The 14,882-nt window shown below is 47.6% G+C and overlaps 1 protein-coding gene across 1 annotated transcript; it reads left to right on the top strand.

Moving 5' to 3' along the window:
* The first annotated feature begins 249 nt into the window (after positions 1 to 249).
* Positions 250 to 6,305, top strand: LOC132761737 (zinc finger protein 420-like). Its single transcript, XM_067469340.1, has 2 exons — positions 250 to 300; positions 4,419 to 6,305. The coding sequence occupies exon 2, from the start codon at positions 4,423 to 4,425 to the stop codon at positions 6,091 to 6,093; it is 1,671 nt and encodes a 556-aa protein (XP_067325441.1). The 5' UTR covers positions 250 to 300; positions 4,419 to 4,422; the 3' UTR covers positions 6,094 to 6,305.
* The last annotated feature ends 8,577 nt before the right edge of the window (positions 6,306 to 14,882 follow it).

Here is a 14,882-nt window from a genome sequence, read left to right as displayed (position 1 = left end):
AGAAGAATTCCCTTTGGCAAGCCCTGCCTGCATGCAATGGTGCTGGGAAACCCCGCTTCCCCTTTAAACATGCAAATGAGCCCCGCGGGAGGGAGGGAGGGAGGGAGGCGCCTTCCCCCCTGAGGGCGCCTGCCAATCAGCTTCCCGGGCGGCCAATCGGGAGTGCTGCTGCACTGCAGTGGCCCCGCCCCTTTTGCGTCACTCTCCTCGGAAGGGGCGGCGTAGTGACGTCACTCGGGCCACGCTCCCTTCGCCGCCGGCGCCATTTTCAGAGGAAGAGAGAAGGCGGAGGAGGCGCCGGTGAGTCCAGTGGCCGGGGGGTGGAGGGGGGAGTGGCCCCTCCGGCCGCCTTCGGCCACTGAGTATCTCTCCCATTGGGTTCCTGTGGGTGTTTCCGGGCTCTATGGCCATGGTCTAGAGGCATTCTCTCCTGACGTTTCGCCTGCATCTATGGCAAGCATCCTCAGAGGTAGTGAGGTCTGTTGGAACTAGGACAATGGGTTTATATATCTGTGGAATGATGACCAGGGTGGGGCAAAGGACTCTTTTCTGTTGGAGCCAGGTGTGAATGTTTCAACTGACCACCTTCATTAGCATGTGAAGGCCTGGCTGAGCCTGGGGGAATCTTTTGTTGAGGGGTGTTAAGCCGTGCTTGGTTGTCAAAGGCCTTCATGGCTGGAAACACTGGGTTGTTGTGGGTTTTTTCGGGCTATATGGCCATGTTCTAGAGGCATTTTCTCCTGATGTTTCGCCTGCATCTATGGCAAGCATCCTCAGAGGTCGTGAGGTCTGTTTGGAAGTAGGAAAATGGGTTTATATATCTGTGGAATGGTTGGGGTGGGGCAAAGAGCTCTTCTCTGCTGGAGTTAGGTGCGAATGTTTCAGCTGACCACCTTCATTAGCATTTGAGGGCCTGGCTGAGCCTGGGGGAATCTTTTGTTGAGAGGTGTTAAGCTGTGCTTGGTTGTCAAAGGCTTTCCTGGCTGGAATCACTAAGTTCTTGTGGGTTATTTCATGCTGTATGGCCATGGTCTAGAGGCATTCTCTCCTGACGTTTCGCCTGCATCTGTGGCAAGCATCCTCAGAGGGAGTGAGGTCTGTTGGAACTAGGAAAGTGGGTTTATATATCTGTGGAATAATGACCAGGGTGGGACAAAGGACTCTTGTCTGCTGGAGCTAGGTGGGAATGTTTCAACTGACCACCTTCATTAGCATTTGATAGCTTGGAAGTGCCTGGGGGGAATCTTTTGTTGAGGGGTGTTAAGCTGTGCTTGGTTGTCAAAGGCTTTCCTGGCTGGAATCACTAAGTTCTTGTGGGTTTTTCCAGGCTATATGGCCATGTTCTAGAGGCATTCTCTCCTGATGTTTCGCCCGCATCTATGGCAAGCATCCTCAGAGGTTGGAGCCCCCGATGGTGGCGCAGTGGGTTCAACCCCCCTGTGCCGGCAGGACTGAAGACCGACGGGAGAGGCGGATGAGCTCCCTCTGTCAGCTCCAGCTCCTCATGCGAAGGGGACATGAGAGAAGCCTCCCACAAGGATGATAAAAAACATCAAAAATCATCTGGGCAATGTCCCCTGGGGAATAATGACCAGGGTGGGGCAAAGGACTCTTGTCTGCTGGAGCTAGGGGGGAATGTTTCAACTGACCACCTTGGTTAGCATAAAATGGGCTGACTGTGCCTGGAGCAAACTCTTCTTGAAAGGTAATTAGTAGGCTTGGGCGATCCAGTTCATTAATTTTGTAATTCGTTATTAATTCGTATTTAAATTAGCTTACGATCCAATATCGAGCCATGCAGGAATAGTGTGAGGAGTATTTAAGAATCGAAACAATTTTTCCAATTTTCGTAATTATTTCATAATTATTTTCGTAATATAATATAATAATATATAATACATAATACAATATATTATAATAATATAATATACAATAATATAATATAATAATATAATTATAATATAATAATATATAATATACTATGTATAATATAATATAATAATATATAATATAATATAATATAATATAGTATATTATATAGACAGACAGATAGAAACATAATAGTACCCATATATGAAATTAAAGGTAACGAACTAGAACAGTTTGTTTTCCGTTTGGGAGATCTTAATGTAGATGAGAGGCAGGGTCTGACATGGTTGAGGCGAGTGGATTTTCAGTTTACTTCTCTATTTGTTACTATAGGCATATAGTGTATATTTTTGTTGCATACAATGTTATATTTTCATGCTGTTGATTTATTTATTTATCGTGTCATCAGCAACCATTGTATTACAATTCTAACAGAGCAAAACAAACACACAGATTAAAAAGAAAAAGGAAAAAAACACACAGATTTTGCAAATTTGGTAGTTGGTTAAATGTCCTTTGACCAGTCTCTGTCCCCGTGGAGTGCCTCTGGTGTTGCCGCAAGAAGGTCCTCTATCGTGCATGTGGCTGGGCTCAGGCTGCATTGCAGCAGGTGGTCAGTGGTTTGTTCTTCTCCGCACTCGCATGCCGAGGATTCCACTTTGTGTCCCATTTCCTAAGGCTGGCTCTGCATCTCGTGGTGCCCGAGCGCAGTCTGTTCAGCGCCTTCCAAGTCGCCCAGTCTTCTGAGTGCCCAGGGGGGAGTCTCTCATCTGGTATCAGTTCTGGGTTTGAGCCTGCCACTTTTGGACTCTCGCTTGCTGAGGTGTTCCAGTGAGGTGCTGGGTTTGGGCTTGCCACTTTTGGCAGTTGATCATGCTGTTGATGATTCAGTAACATTTCTCATACAGTGTCTTTATTAGACAAGTGGGTTTTAATCATTTAAAAATTCCAAAAAGTCAGGAAAAAACCTCAAAAACAGTGCTCATTGTCCAGTCTTCGCTTATTTATTTATTTGCTTGTTGGTTTAGTTGGAGCACTCTGCATCTTGGAGCAGTCTCAGCTCTAAAGCAGTTTGTTCATTCTCTTCCTTTTTAGTTTTGTCTTCTTCTCCTTCTCCTTCTCCTCCTTCTCATTCTTCTTCTCCTCCTCCTTCTCCTCCTTCTCCTCCTCCTTCTCCTCCTTCTCATTCTTCTTCTCCTCCTCCTTCTCCTCCTCCTCCTCCTCCTCCTCCTCCTTCTCATTCTTCTTCTCCTCCTCCTCCTCCTTCTTCTCCTCCTCCTCCTTCTCCTCCTTCTCATTCTTCTTCTTCTCCTCCTCCTTCTCCTCCTTCTCATTCTTCTCATTCTTCTTCTCCTCCTCCTTCTCCGCCTCCTCTTCCTCCACCTCATACTCCTCCTTCTCCTCCTCCTTCTCCTCTTACTCCTCCTCCTCTTCCTCCTTCTCCTCCTCCTCCTCATTCTTCTTCTCCTCCTCCTTCTCCTCCTCCTCCTTCTCATTCTTCTTCTCCTTCTCCTCCTCCTCCTTCTCATTCTTCTCATTCTTCTTCTCCTCCTCCTTCTCCTCCTCCTCTTCCTCCACCTCATACTCCTCCTTCTCCTCCTCCTTCTCCTCTTACTCCTCCTCCTCTTCCTCCTTCTCCTCCTCCTCCTCCTCCTCCTCCTCCTCCTCCTCCTCCTCCTCTTCCTCCTTCTCCTTCTCCTCCACCTCATCCTCTTCCTTCTCCTCCTCCTCTTTCTCCTCCTCCTCCTTCTCCTCCTCCTCCTCCTCCTCCTTCTCATTCTTCTCCTTCTTCTGTATTGGCAAGTGTGAATGTTGTGAACTATTGTCCCAGTCAGGGCGTCCCCCCCACGCACTGATCAAGGATGATCCACTGAGCAGTATCCAAGTCATGGTGGTCTTCCCCAAGATGTTGCGTTTCCTGGTCAGGAGATCGTTGAGCAAGAATTTGGAATCTCTTGTGTAACTGCAAATGAGCAGACGTATTCTGAGGAGGCTTCCTGGTCCTATGTCTCTTTCTAAGGGTGGCATTCCTCCAAGCCTGAGGGTTGTCCACATCTGAAGTGATCTCCTCATCAGCCTCCCCATAATGTTGGTGTTGGTGTGATGTGGGCGACGTGTCTAGAACAGTGTGCTGTGTGGTGTCCAAGAAAAGCTCAGGTTCCTGAATGTCCTTAAGGGTCTTAATAGGGTCCTCGAGTGGTTGGATCCTCTGTTCCATGAGAGTCATCTGTTTACGCTTGGTGCAGACCCAAGGAAATCAATGTGATGTTCCAATATTGGAATTATTTCCCTTTCTTCCAACTATAATTCATTCTTTTCTTCCTCCTTCCCTTCTTGTCTTCTTTCTAGATTCATTCCCTTCTTTTTAAAGACTCACTGGTTGCCTTTGCGGGGATCTGTGTATGCACTTGAGACCCTGCATTCCTTGGTATTTCCATTTTCAACATGACTCCTAAAGGGAAAGGGGGAAACTTTGGAGGTAAACTTTGGAGGTAAACTTTGGAGGTTTCTGGCTGTCCTGATTGATCTTCTGCTTCTTTCTTGACCAGGGAAATGAGGATTCACACTGGGGAGAAACCCCATGAGTGGCTGGAGTGTGGAGAGACCTTCAACCATAGTTCATATCTACATGGACATCAGGGGACTCCCACTGGGGAGAAACCCTATCCGTGCCTGGAATGTGGGAAGAGCTTCACTCAGAGTTCAGGTCTACGTTCACATCAAAGGACTCACACAGGAGAGAAACCTTATACGTGCCTGGAGTGTGGACGGAGCTTTGCCCAGAGTGGAGGTCTACGCTCGCATCGAAGGAGTCACACTGGGGAGAAGCCGTATACGTGCCTGGAGTGCGGACGGAGCTTCACTTTGAGTTCAGGTCTACGTTCACATCAAAGGACTCACACTGGGGAGAAACCGTATACGTGCCTGGAGTGTGGAATTAGCTTCACTGAGAGTGGGAGTCTACGTTCGCATGAAAGGATTCACACTGGGGAGAAACCCTTCACATGCCTGGAGTGTGGACAGAGCTTCACTTTGAATTCCGGTCTACGTTTACATCAGAGGACTCACACTGGGGAGAAACCGTATACATGCTTCGAGTGTGGACACAGCTTCACTCAAAATTCAGCTCTGCGTTCACATCAAAGGACTCACACTGGGGAGAAACCGTATACGTGTCTGGAGTGTGGAGTGAGCTTCACCGAGAGTGGAAGTCTACGCTCACATCAAAGGATTCACACTGGGGAGAAACCCTTCACATGCCTGGAGTGTGGGCAGAGCTTCACTTGGAGTTCAGGGCTACGTTTACATCAGAGGACTCACACTGGGGAAAAACCCTTTACATGCCTGGAGTGTGGGAAGAGTTTCTCTCAGAATTCAGTTCTACACTCACATCAAAGGACTCACACTGGTGAGAAGCCCTATATGTGCCTGGAGTGTGGACAGAGCTTCACTGAGAGTTCAGGTCTACGTTCACATGAAAGGACTCACAATGGGGAGAAACCCTATATGTGCTTCGAGTGTGGGCAGAGATTCACTCAAAATTCACATCTACTTTCACATCAGAGGACTCACACTGGGGAGAAACCCTTCACATGCCTGGAGTGTGGGAAGAGCTTCACTCAGAGTTCAGGTCTACACTCACATCAAAGGTCTCACACTGAGGAGAAACCCTATACATGTCTGGAGTGTGGACAGAGCTTCACTTGGAGCGGAGGCCTACGTTCACACCAGAGGACGCACACTGGGGAGAAACCTTATTCCTGCCTGGAGTGTGGAAAGAGCTTCGCTCAGAGTTCAGCTCTACGTTCGCATCAAAAGATTCACACTGGAGAGAAACCCTATACATGCCTGGAGTGTGGGAAGAACTTCACTCATAGTGCAAGTCTGCGTTCCCATCAAAGGACTCACACGGGGGAGAAACCCTTTGTATGCCTGGAGTGTGGGAAGAGCTTCACTCAGAGTTCAGGTCTACATATCCATCAAAGGATCCACACTGGGGAGAAGCCCTATGCATGCCTGGAGTGTGGACAGAGCTTCACCCAAAGCTCACATTTACGTTCCCATCAAAGAACTCACCCTGGGGAGAAACCCTATACATGCCTGGAGTACGGCAAGAGCTTCTCCCTTGAGTGCAAATCTACATTTACATCAAAGGACCGGGGAGAAACCCTAAGTATGCCTGGAGTGCGGAAAGAGCTACACTCAGATTTCACATCTACGTAGACATCATAGAATTCACTTTGGAGGAAACAATGGTATTTGACTCCAGAGAAACTCCAAGACGGAGCATTGCAAACTTTTTGTGTTGGTGACACACTTAGATATGCATACTTTCGCAACATGGGAATTCAGTTTACCTGGCAAAACGGAGGTTAAACCAACTACATACAAGATTTACAATATATCACAATGTAATAATGTATAGAGAAACATATTATTCATAGAATCATAGAATCATAGAATCAAAGAGTTGGAAGAGACCTTTTAGGCCATCCAGTTCAACCCCATTCTGCCAAGAAGCAGGAATATTGCATTCAAATCACCCCTGACAAATGGCCATCCAGCCCCTGTTTAAAAGCTTACAAAGAAGGAGCCACCAACACACTCCCTCCGGGGCAGAGAGTTCCACTGCTGAACGGCTCTCACAGTCAGGAAGTTCTTCCTAATTTATTTATTTATTTATTTATTTATTTGCTTTATTTCTATACCGTGTTTCTCAACCTATAATAGGTGACTCAATGCGGTTTACACAATATTAATTACCACAACAATAACAATTAAAACACAGCATACCCAATAACAAACACACAACCATTCATACAGTGCCTCGATCGCAACCAAGATCCAGTCTCATATCCTTATACCGTTCCTATGTTCAGTTTACCGTCATTCTGTGTACAATTGCGCTGATTAGCCAAACGCTTGCTCAAAAAGCCAGGTTTTGAGCTTCTTCCTAAATGCCAGCAACGAAGGGGCCTGTCTGATGTCGCTTGGTAGGGCATTCCATAACCGAGGGGCCACCACCGAGAAGGCCCTGTCTCTCGTTCCCGCCAACCGTGCCTGTGACGCAGGCGGAACCGAGAGCAGGGCCTCCCCGGACGATCTTAATGTCCGTGTCGGTTCATAGGAGGAGATGCGTTCGGAGAGGTAGGTGGGGCCGGAACCGTTTAGGGCTTTGTAGGCTAATGCCAGCACCTTGAATTGTGCCCGGTAGGGAATTGGCAGCCAGTGGAGCTGGCTCAACAGAGGAGTGGTATGCTCCCTGAGAGCTGCTCCTGTTAGCAACCTGGCTGCCGAGCGCTGGACCATCTGGAGCTTCCGGGCAGTCTTCAAGGGCAGCCCCGCGTAGAGCGTGTTGCAGTAATCTATGCGGGATGTGACCAGAGCGTGGACTACCGTGGCCAAGTCCGACTTCCCGAGGTACGGGCGCAGCTGGCGCACGAGCCGAAGCTGTGCAAATGCTCCCCTGGCCACCGCTGAGACCTGAGGCTCCAGGCTCGAGACCACCCCCGCTAGCTCAGGTAGGGAGACCGTAGTGCAGCGAGGTGGGCGGTACGCTAACAGAATCCCTATTCTGTCCCGGTCGCCCACCCTCAGGTGGACACACTCGAAATTGGTTGACTGTGGAATGGGGCCTCTGGTCAGAGGGATAGAATTTTTATAGACCACCGCAACTCCGCCTCCCCGCCCTCCAGGTCTCGACTGGTGCTGTACAGAGAATCCTGGCGGACAAAGCTGGGTCAAATTAACTCCTCCAGCTTCATCCAGCCAGGTGTCTGTAATGCACGCCAGATCTGCCCGTTCCTCCAAGATTAGATCTTGGATGAAAGATGTTTTGCCATTGACAGATCTGGCGTTCAGCAGCACCATCTTCAACCCAGAGGGACTGCCAACCTGGGTACACCCACTTACCAAGTCAGGAGACCGATTACAAGTAATTAAGTTTTTTTTCCTTCTTTCCCTAGGCCGAATTTGGGCTGTAAAATTTTTACTATTTCTAGGTCGAATTAGCCGAATTGGTGGTCTCCCTTTCCCGTATCTCCCCCTCCCCGTCACGGGCTCTATGGGGGCCCCCCGGCCAGTGGAATACCCTTCTTCTACCATATTGCACTTAGAATTCGTAGTTTCAACCCATGACTTGTACCAGATTATATACTTTTGCCACTCAGTCTCAGTCCAATTCTTTCCTATTCCTGGTGTGTTAATTCCAGGATCCCCCCACCCGTTCCACCCTCTATTGTCCTCCCAGTCCACCAGTAACACAATAAGCAGACCCCAAGGGAGGAATGCTGACATTGGGGAACAGAGTTGATACAGGGTTGAGGTAGGATATTAGGTTCAAGTAGTAGTAGATTTTAAATTGCTAGGTCTTAAAGTGCTAAAGATTTAGTCTAAGCTGTTAAAGTGCATAGAAAGCTGTTAAGTGCATACAATAACACGTTATCAGAGACTGACTGCTATGGTGGTCACTTAATAACCTTACTTATACAGGGTTAAAGTGCAAGTTGTTGGATGAAGTGCTGACCGTTGTATACCTTAGCAGCAATTGACCCCTCTAAGTGCTAACAGTTGTAAAATTTGGCAGCAATAGATCAAATAAAGTGCTGGTAATTGGAAGACTTAATAGCGTTGGCTCATATAAAGTGCTGGCAGTTGGCAGGTATCAGCGTTGGCTCAGACAACAATTTACTAGCGCAATGAATGTGCAAGTTGATCGAATAGTCCTCAGTCCTATTGGTAGATGTAAAGTCCAGTTGGTCTCCCTCCTCCCCCTCCCACCATCAGTGTCAGGGTCGGGTGACTGGGGCCTTGCAGCAGAGTGACGGATCGCTAAGATGGCCACCGGAACTGCTGATGAGCTGGATAATTCCGGAAATGGAGGCAGTAACGCGGTGGGTGGCGTTACAGTAATGGCGGTTGATCACAAAGCATGTAACAGCAGCTATGTAGCAATATATATAGTTCCAACCACCCAGGAGACAGCCTAGCAGTCGTGAGGTTAGTGTTGCTGGTTAAGAGCGTTGCAGGCTAGAGATCACGATCGCCGCAAGAGAGCTTAAAAAACGCTGAGTCACCGCGCGGCGTTGGTCAGGCTCTCCCAGGGAGGCGCCGAGTCACCGCCGGCTCACCCTGTCGAGCTTGCCCCAGCGGTATCGGGGCATGGGAGAAGCAGCCGGGACGCCTCCAGGCCTCGGAGAAAGTTGGAGTACGAGGCCTGTCTCAGTTGGAGTCGCGGAGGAATCACACCTCCGAGTGCAGAGGAGTTCAAGCTTGGCGCGGAAGGATCGGCACAGAATCCGGGGAGCGGGGAGCGGAGCCACGCTGGGGACACAGGCCGAGGGCTCAGATGAAAGTCAGGGCCAGATCGAGCCGTGGGTGGAGATGGACAATGCAGAACGGCAATTCGCTGGCACCGCAGCGCTCGGAGCGACAGCCAGCTGCCCCAGCAACTCTCTCCGGCTCGGTAGTCCCTCGGCAGCCCCACAATCCACTCCAACCAGCCCAGGCCTCCGCTCCGGTCCGCAGTTTAATCCAAGCCGCGGATGAGTCCGAGCACAGCAACACAGGCAACACGGCGCACACTGCCAAGCTCCAAGGGCGGCCGCTCCGACCTCCCTCCGGTAGTCAACACAGCGGGTGGTAATTGGCAGCTGGCGGGTTAGATGTTCCAGGCCAGGTTAGACCGAGCAAACGGGCTGGGAGGGAGCGTGCTAGGCCGTATCGATAGTAGCGGCCTTCGCTCTACCTCCTTCCTCTCCCTTCTTCTTCCCTCCTTGGTTTTTCCTCCTCTGCTCCCCTCAAGCCCCCCTCCGGGGTCCTGAGGAGATGCCGGTTCAGGAGCCGATGACAGGAGTTCAGAATAGGGGCGGATGGATCAGATTAAGCTCGGATTAAGAGCAATCGCCTTACCCGGACGGGAGGTTAGCTGTTAGCAGTCGCCATCTTAACCGGAGGAATCTCCTCTCTTGTAGTTTGAAGCCATTGTTCCGCGTCCTAGTCTCCAAGGAAGCAGAATTATTATTATTATTATTATTATTATTCAACCACAAAATTACATTATCTCCCACATATATACATGCAAACACTGCCTGGAGTTTGTAATTTGTATTGTATTTGTATGTATTATTTATTTTATTATTCTGTTTATTTACTTCATCTATATATCTTTTTTTCTCACCCCTTGGGAGATTCAAAGCAGTTTCCAGCATATTGTATAATAATAATAATAATAATAATAATAATAATAATAATAATACTTTATTTAATACCCCGCCACCATCTCTCTCCCCAATGGGGAGGACTCGGGGCAGCTTACATGAGGCCAAGCCCAACAGCATATTAGAATAAAATAAAACCAAAACACAACAACAACACAATAAAATACACACAACATATGAGTACAAAAAAAGATAAAGCAAAATCATACACAATAAAATAACAATGAGCGGGCCGCATGTTTGAGACTAAAAAACAACAAAAACACCCTAAAATACTAAAGATACTATAGATAAATAGATAGATAGAGAGAGGGATAATATAATGCATAACCTTTACTGTATAAATAATTCTGGTGTAGTTCCCTTTACAGCTGCTCCATGTGATTAATTGCAAATATCATTATGAACCTATTTTATTTTCTTAATTAGAAACATACCTATTTAATGGTAATTCCTGTAAGTCGATTAACAAATTGTGCAAATATCAAGTTATAACAGAGCCTACACTTCAGCACATCAGCACTCCTCCTCTTCTGTAGTGGTCAAAACTCTCTGGGTGTTTTTAAGCAGAGGCTGAATCGCCTTCCTTAGAACCCTAGAATCCTACAGTTGGAAGAGCCCTCCTGGGCCATCATCCAGTCCAACCCCATTCAGCCAAGAAGCAGGAATATTGCATTCAAATCACCCCTGACAGATGGCCATCCAGCCTCTGCTTCAAAGCTTCCAAAGAAGGAGCCTCCACCACACTCACTCCGGGGCAGAGAGTTCCACTGCTGAACGGCTCTCACAGTCAGACTGGCAACCAGTGGAGCTGATGCAACACGGGAGTTGTATGCTCCCTGAGTGCCTGCCGCTCACTGGACCAGCTGGAGTTTCTGAACACTCTTCAAAGGCAACCCCACGTAGAGTGCATTGCAGTAATCTATATGGGATCCAATGCTCTCCCACTTTCCTTGTAAATTTTAATTATTTGTTCTATTTTCTTTTTATATTTATGTGAATAATCTAATAAAATCATTTTCCAAAAAAAGAATTCATATACACATACATAAACATTAAAATATACAATTTAAAACCGTCTGAGTCATCCACGTCAAACCTAATTAGCCTGGTCACCTTTCCTATCGCTGCTTCATTGCCCTGTCCCGAAAGCTTGGTCCCACAGCCAAGTTTGGACCATCCTTCTAAAGGACAGGAGGGAGGGGGCCGACCTGATCTCGCCAGGAAGGGAGTTCCATAGCCAGGGAGCAATCACCGAGAAGGCCCTGCCTCTCGTCCCCACCAGTCGCACCTGTGACAATAGCGGGACAGAAAGCAGGGCCTCCCCAAAGGATCTTAATCTCCGCGATGGTCCTCTCACTGCTGTTGTTTATTCGTTCAGTCGTCTCCGACTCTTTGTGACCTCATGGACCAGCCCAACCCAGAGCTCCCTGTCGGCCGTCACCACCCCCAGCTCCTTCCAGGTCAGTCCAGTCACTGCAAGGATGCCATCCATCCCTCTTGCCCTTGGCCGGCCCCTCTTCCTTTTGCCTTCCACTTTCCCCAGCATCATTCCCTTCTCTAGGCTTTCCTGTCTCCTCATGATGTGGCCAAAGTATGTACTTCAGCTTTCCCTCTAGTCTCCTTCCCTCCAGTGAGCAGCCGGGCTTTCTTTCCTGGAGGATGGACTGGTTGGATCTTCTCGCAGTCCAAGGCACTCTCAGCACTTTCCTCCAACACCACAGCTCAAAAGCATCTCTCTTCCTTCGCTCAGCCTTCCCTGAGGTCCAGCTCTCACATCCGTAGGTGACTACAGGGAAAACCATGGCTTGGACTAGGCAATGGATCTTTGTTGCCAGTCTGATGTCTCTACTCTTGACTGTTTTATCGAGACTGGACCTTGCTCTCCTCCCAAGAAGGAAGCGTCTTCTGATGTCCTGGCCTCAGTCTGCATCTGCACTCATCTTTGCGCCTAGAAATACAAAGTCTGTCACGGCCTCCACGGTTTCTCCCTCTATTTCCCAGTTGTCAATCATTCTTGTTGCCATAATCTTGGTTTTTTTGACGTTTAGCTGCAACCCGGCTTTTGCGCTTTCTTCTTTCACCTTGATTAGAAGGCTCCTCAGCTCCTCCTCGCTTTCGGCCATCAGAGTGGTGTCATCTGCATATCTGAGGTTGTTAGTGTTTCTTCCAGCCATTTTCACCCCAGCTTTGCATTCATCCAGCCCAGCACATCCTCGCATGATGTGTTCTGCATACAAGTTAAAAAGGTTGGGGGAGAGGATGCAGCCTTGCCGTACTATGCCTTTCCCAATCTTGAACCAGTCTGTTGTAGGTCAAAACCCTGTTATAGGTCAAAACCCTGGTTTTGACCTATAAAGCTCTATACAGTTCTGGCCCAGTTTACTTGTCCGAACACATCGGCCTCTACATCCCACCTTGTAACTTAAGATCATCCGGGGAGGCCCTGCTCTCACTCCCACCAACATCGCAAATGTGGCTGGTGGGGACGAGGAACAGGGCCTTCTCGGTGGTGGCCCCCTGCCTGTGGAAGATGCTTCCAAGTGATACGATTGACCCCATCCCTCCTGGCTTTCAGGAAGAAAGTAAAATCGTGGCTATGGGACCAGGCTTTTGGTCAGCAGACATAAAGCAGCACTTTAGTGGAGATGGATTGGGAAGGCAATTTACATGAGGATAGGATTTTATTTGGTAACCAATGTTTTTATATTGTTTAATTAATGGCTTGTGTATTTATGTATTTTAATGTTTTAATGGTTTTAATGGTTGGTTGTATGAATTGTAACGGCATCGAATGGCTGCCATTGTAAGCCGTCCTGAGTCCCCCTTCGAGGGTAGGGAAGAGACGGGATAGAAAGACCAGAAATAAATACATAAATAAATAAATAGTGCGGAAGCTTCCCTGGCCACTGCCGAAACCTGAGGTTCCAGGCTCAGCGATGAGTCCAGGATCACCCCCAAGCTGAGAAGCCGTTCGTGTCATGATAAAATATGCTGTATGGTTTGAGTGAGATTGTATGAAAGGCGTATGAATGTGGCCCAACTGGGCGGAAGATACCATTCTAAGGAATGAGGCCTGGAAAACTACACGACAGAGGCAAAGGACTTGTGGACTCAGTTCTTGTGGGTTTTTTCGGGCTATATGGCCATGTTCTAGAGGCATTTCTCCTGACGTTTCGCCTGCATCTATGGCAAGCTTCCTCAGAGGTGAGGTCTGCTGGAGCACCACCATATTCCCACCAACTAATTTTCTTTTGATAATCGTACATTTGTCACCCCACTTCTGGACTTTAGTCAGAGTACTGCCCTCCATCGTTACTATGCTCTTGGCATGCCTGCAATCCATTGTTGTTTCTTCAAACTCCTGGCCCAGTCTGAAGGAGACCTCATTCATTTTAAAGACAGTTTCTGTTCTGATGGTGATGACATCTTTATCCTTGGAAATGACCACTGTCGGCTTGGCTAGGCTTCCCAGCTTCCTTTGGGAATAGCATACTCCTAGTTCTTTCATATATTCGTCAAAGTTTTCACTAGAGATGAGCTTCCAGGTTCCCAAGAACAGCTCTGACATTATGGGAAGGTGATGGAAAGAGACCTTCGTGAGTAAAGTTTTGGGCCTTGATTCCTTGGCACTGAAGTCTTGCCTGTCAAAATGGTGGAACCTGGAAGCTCATCTCTAGTGAAAACTTTGACGAATATATGAAACTCAGGGCGGCTTACAAAAGGCACAGTTCGATGCCTACACAGTAATACACAGCAATTAAAACAATTTTAACAGTTAAAACAATCAATATATAACACAGTTAATGAAAACTAATCTCATGCTCAGCATTCATCCTTCAGAGTTCCATAATTTCATTCCACTTTGTCCATTCTTGTCAATCGTCAAAGTCCTTTATTTATCTGCCAGATTGTCCGAATGCCTGGTCCCAAATCCATGTTTTATTTATTTATTTATTTATTTATTTATTATTATTTATTACTGCGCTTGTATACTGCTGTTTCTCAGCCTAAATTGGCGACTCAACGCGGTTTACAACACTACAACAATCAACAATATTCCGTTTAAAAAGCATAAAAACACATACACAATACACAATATTATTGGGCCACCAATAACAATCCAATGCATCTCTTAACTAGAATCGCAATCCAATTTCGTCGTCTGTGATTACCAATCCTTGATCATCAATTTCATTGCACCGGATTAATCGAATGCTTGTTTGAACATCCATGTCTTCAATCTTTTTCGAAACACCATCAGCGAGGGGGCTGATCTTACCTCTATGGGGAGGGCATTCCAAAGCCGAGGAATGTTTTCAATTTTCCTCCTAAAGGAAAGGAGGGATGACACTGATCTAATTTCCCCGGGGAGTGAATTCCATAGGAGAGGGGCCACCACCGAGAAGGCCCTGCTCCTCGTCCCCGCCAATCTCACTTGTGATAGAGGCGGGGTCGAGAGCAGGGCCTCCCCAGAAGATCTTAAACTCCGAGGTGGGACGTAGAAGGAGATCCGTTCGGACAGGTACGCTGGGACGGAACCGTATAGGGTTCTAGTTACGATACAGACTCTGACCAATTTTGGAAACACTTTAGAAACAATTTCCTCCCCACCCCTTATTTCATAATGTTTGGAGGGAAAGAAGAGGGCTTTTTCAGGCAGTCTGTTGTTGTTAGAGTTTAGAGCAGGATTAGAGAAGTTTTTAGGAGTTCGTGTTAAGAGTAGGCAGTTTGCCTTAGGTTTGCCAGCAAGAGAAGCTGTAGCAAACTGGGTACAGCTATTTAGGGAAGAAA

This window comes from Anolis sagrei, chromosome 1, assembly GCF_037176765.1.
Source record: "Anolis sagrei isolate rAnoSag1 chromosome 1, rAnoSag1.mat, whole genome shotgun sequence".
NCBI classification, from domain to species: domain Eukaryota; kingdom Metazoa; phylum Chordata; class Lepidosauria; order Squamata; family Dactyloidae; genus Anolis; species Anolis sagrei.
This window is presented reverse-complemented; position numbering and strand designations above follow the sequence as displayed.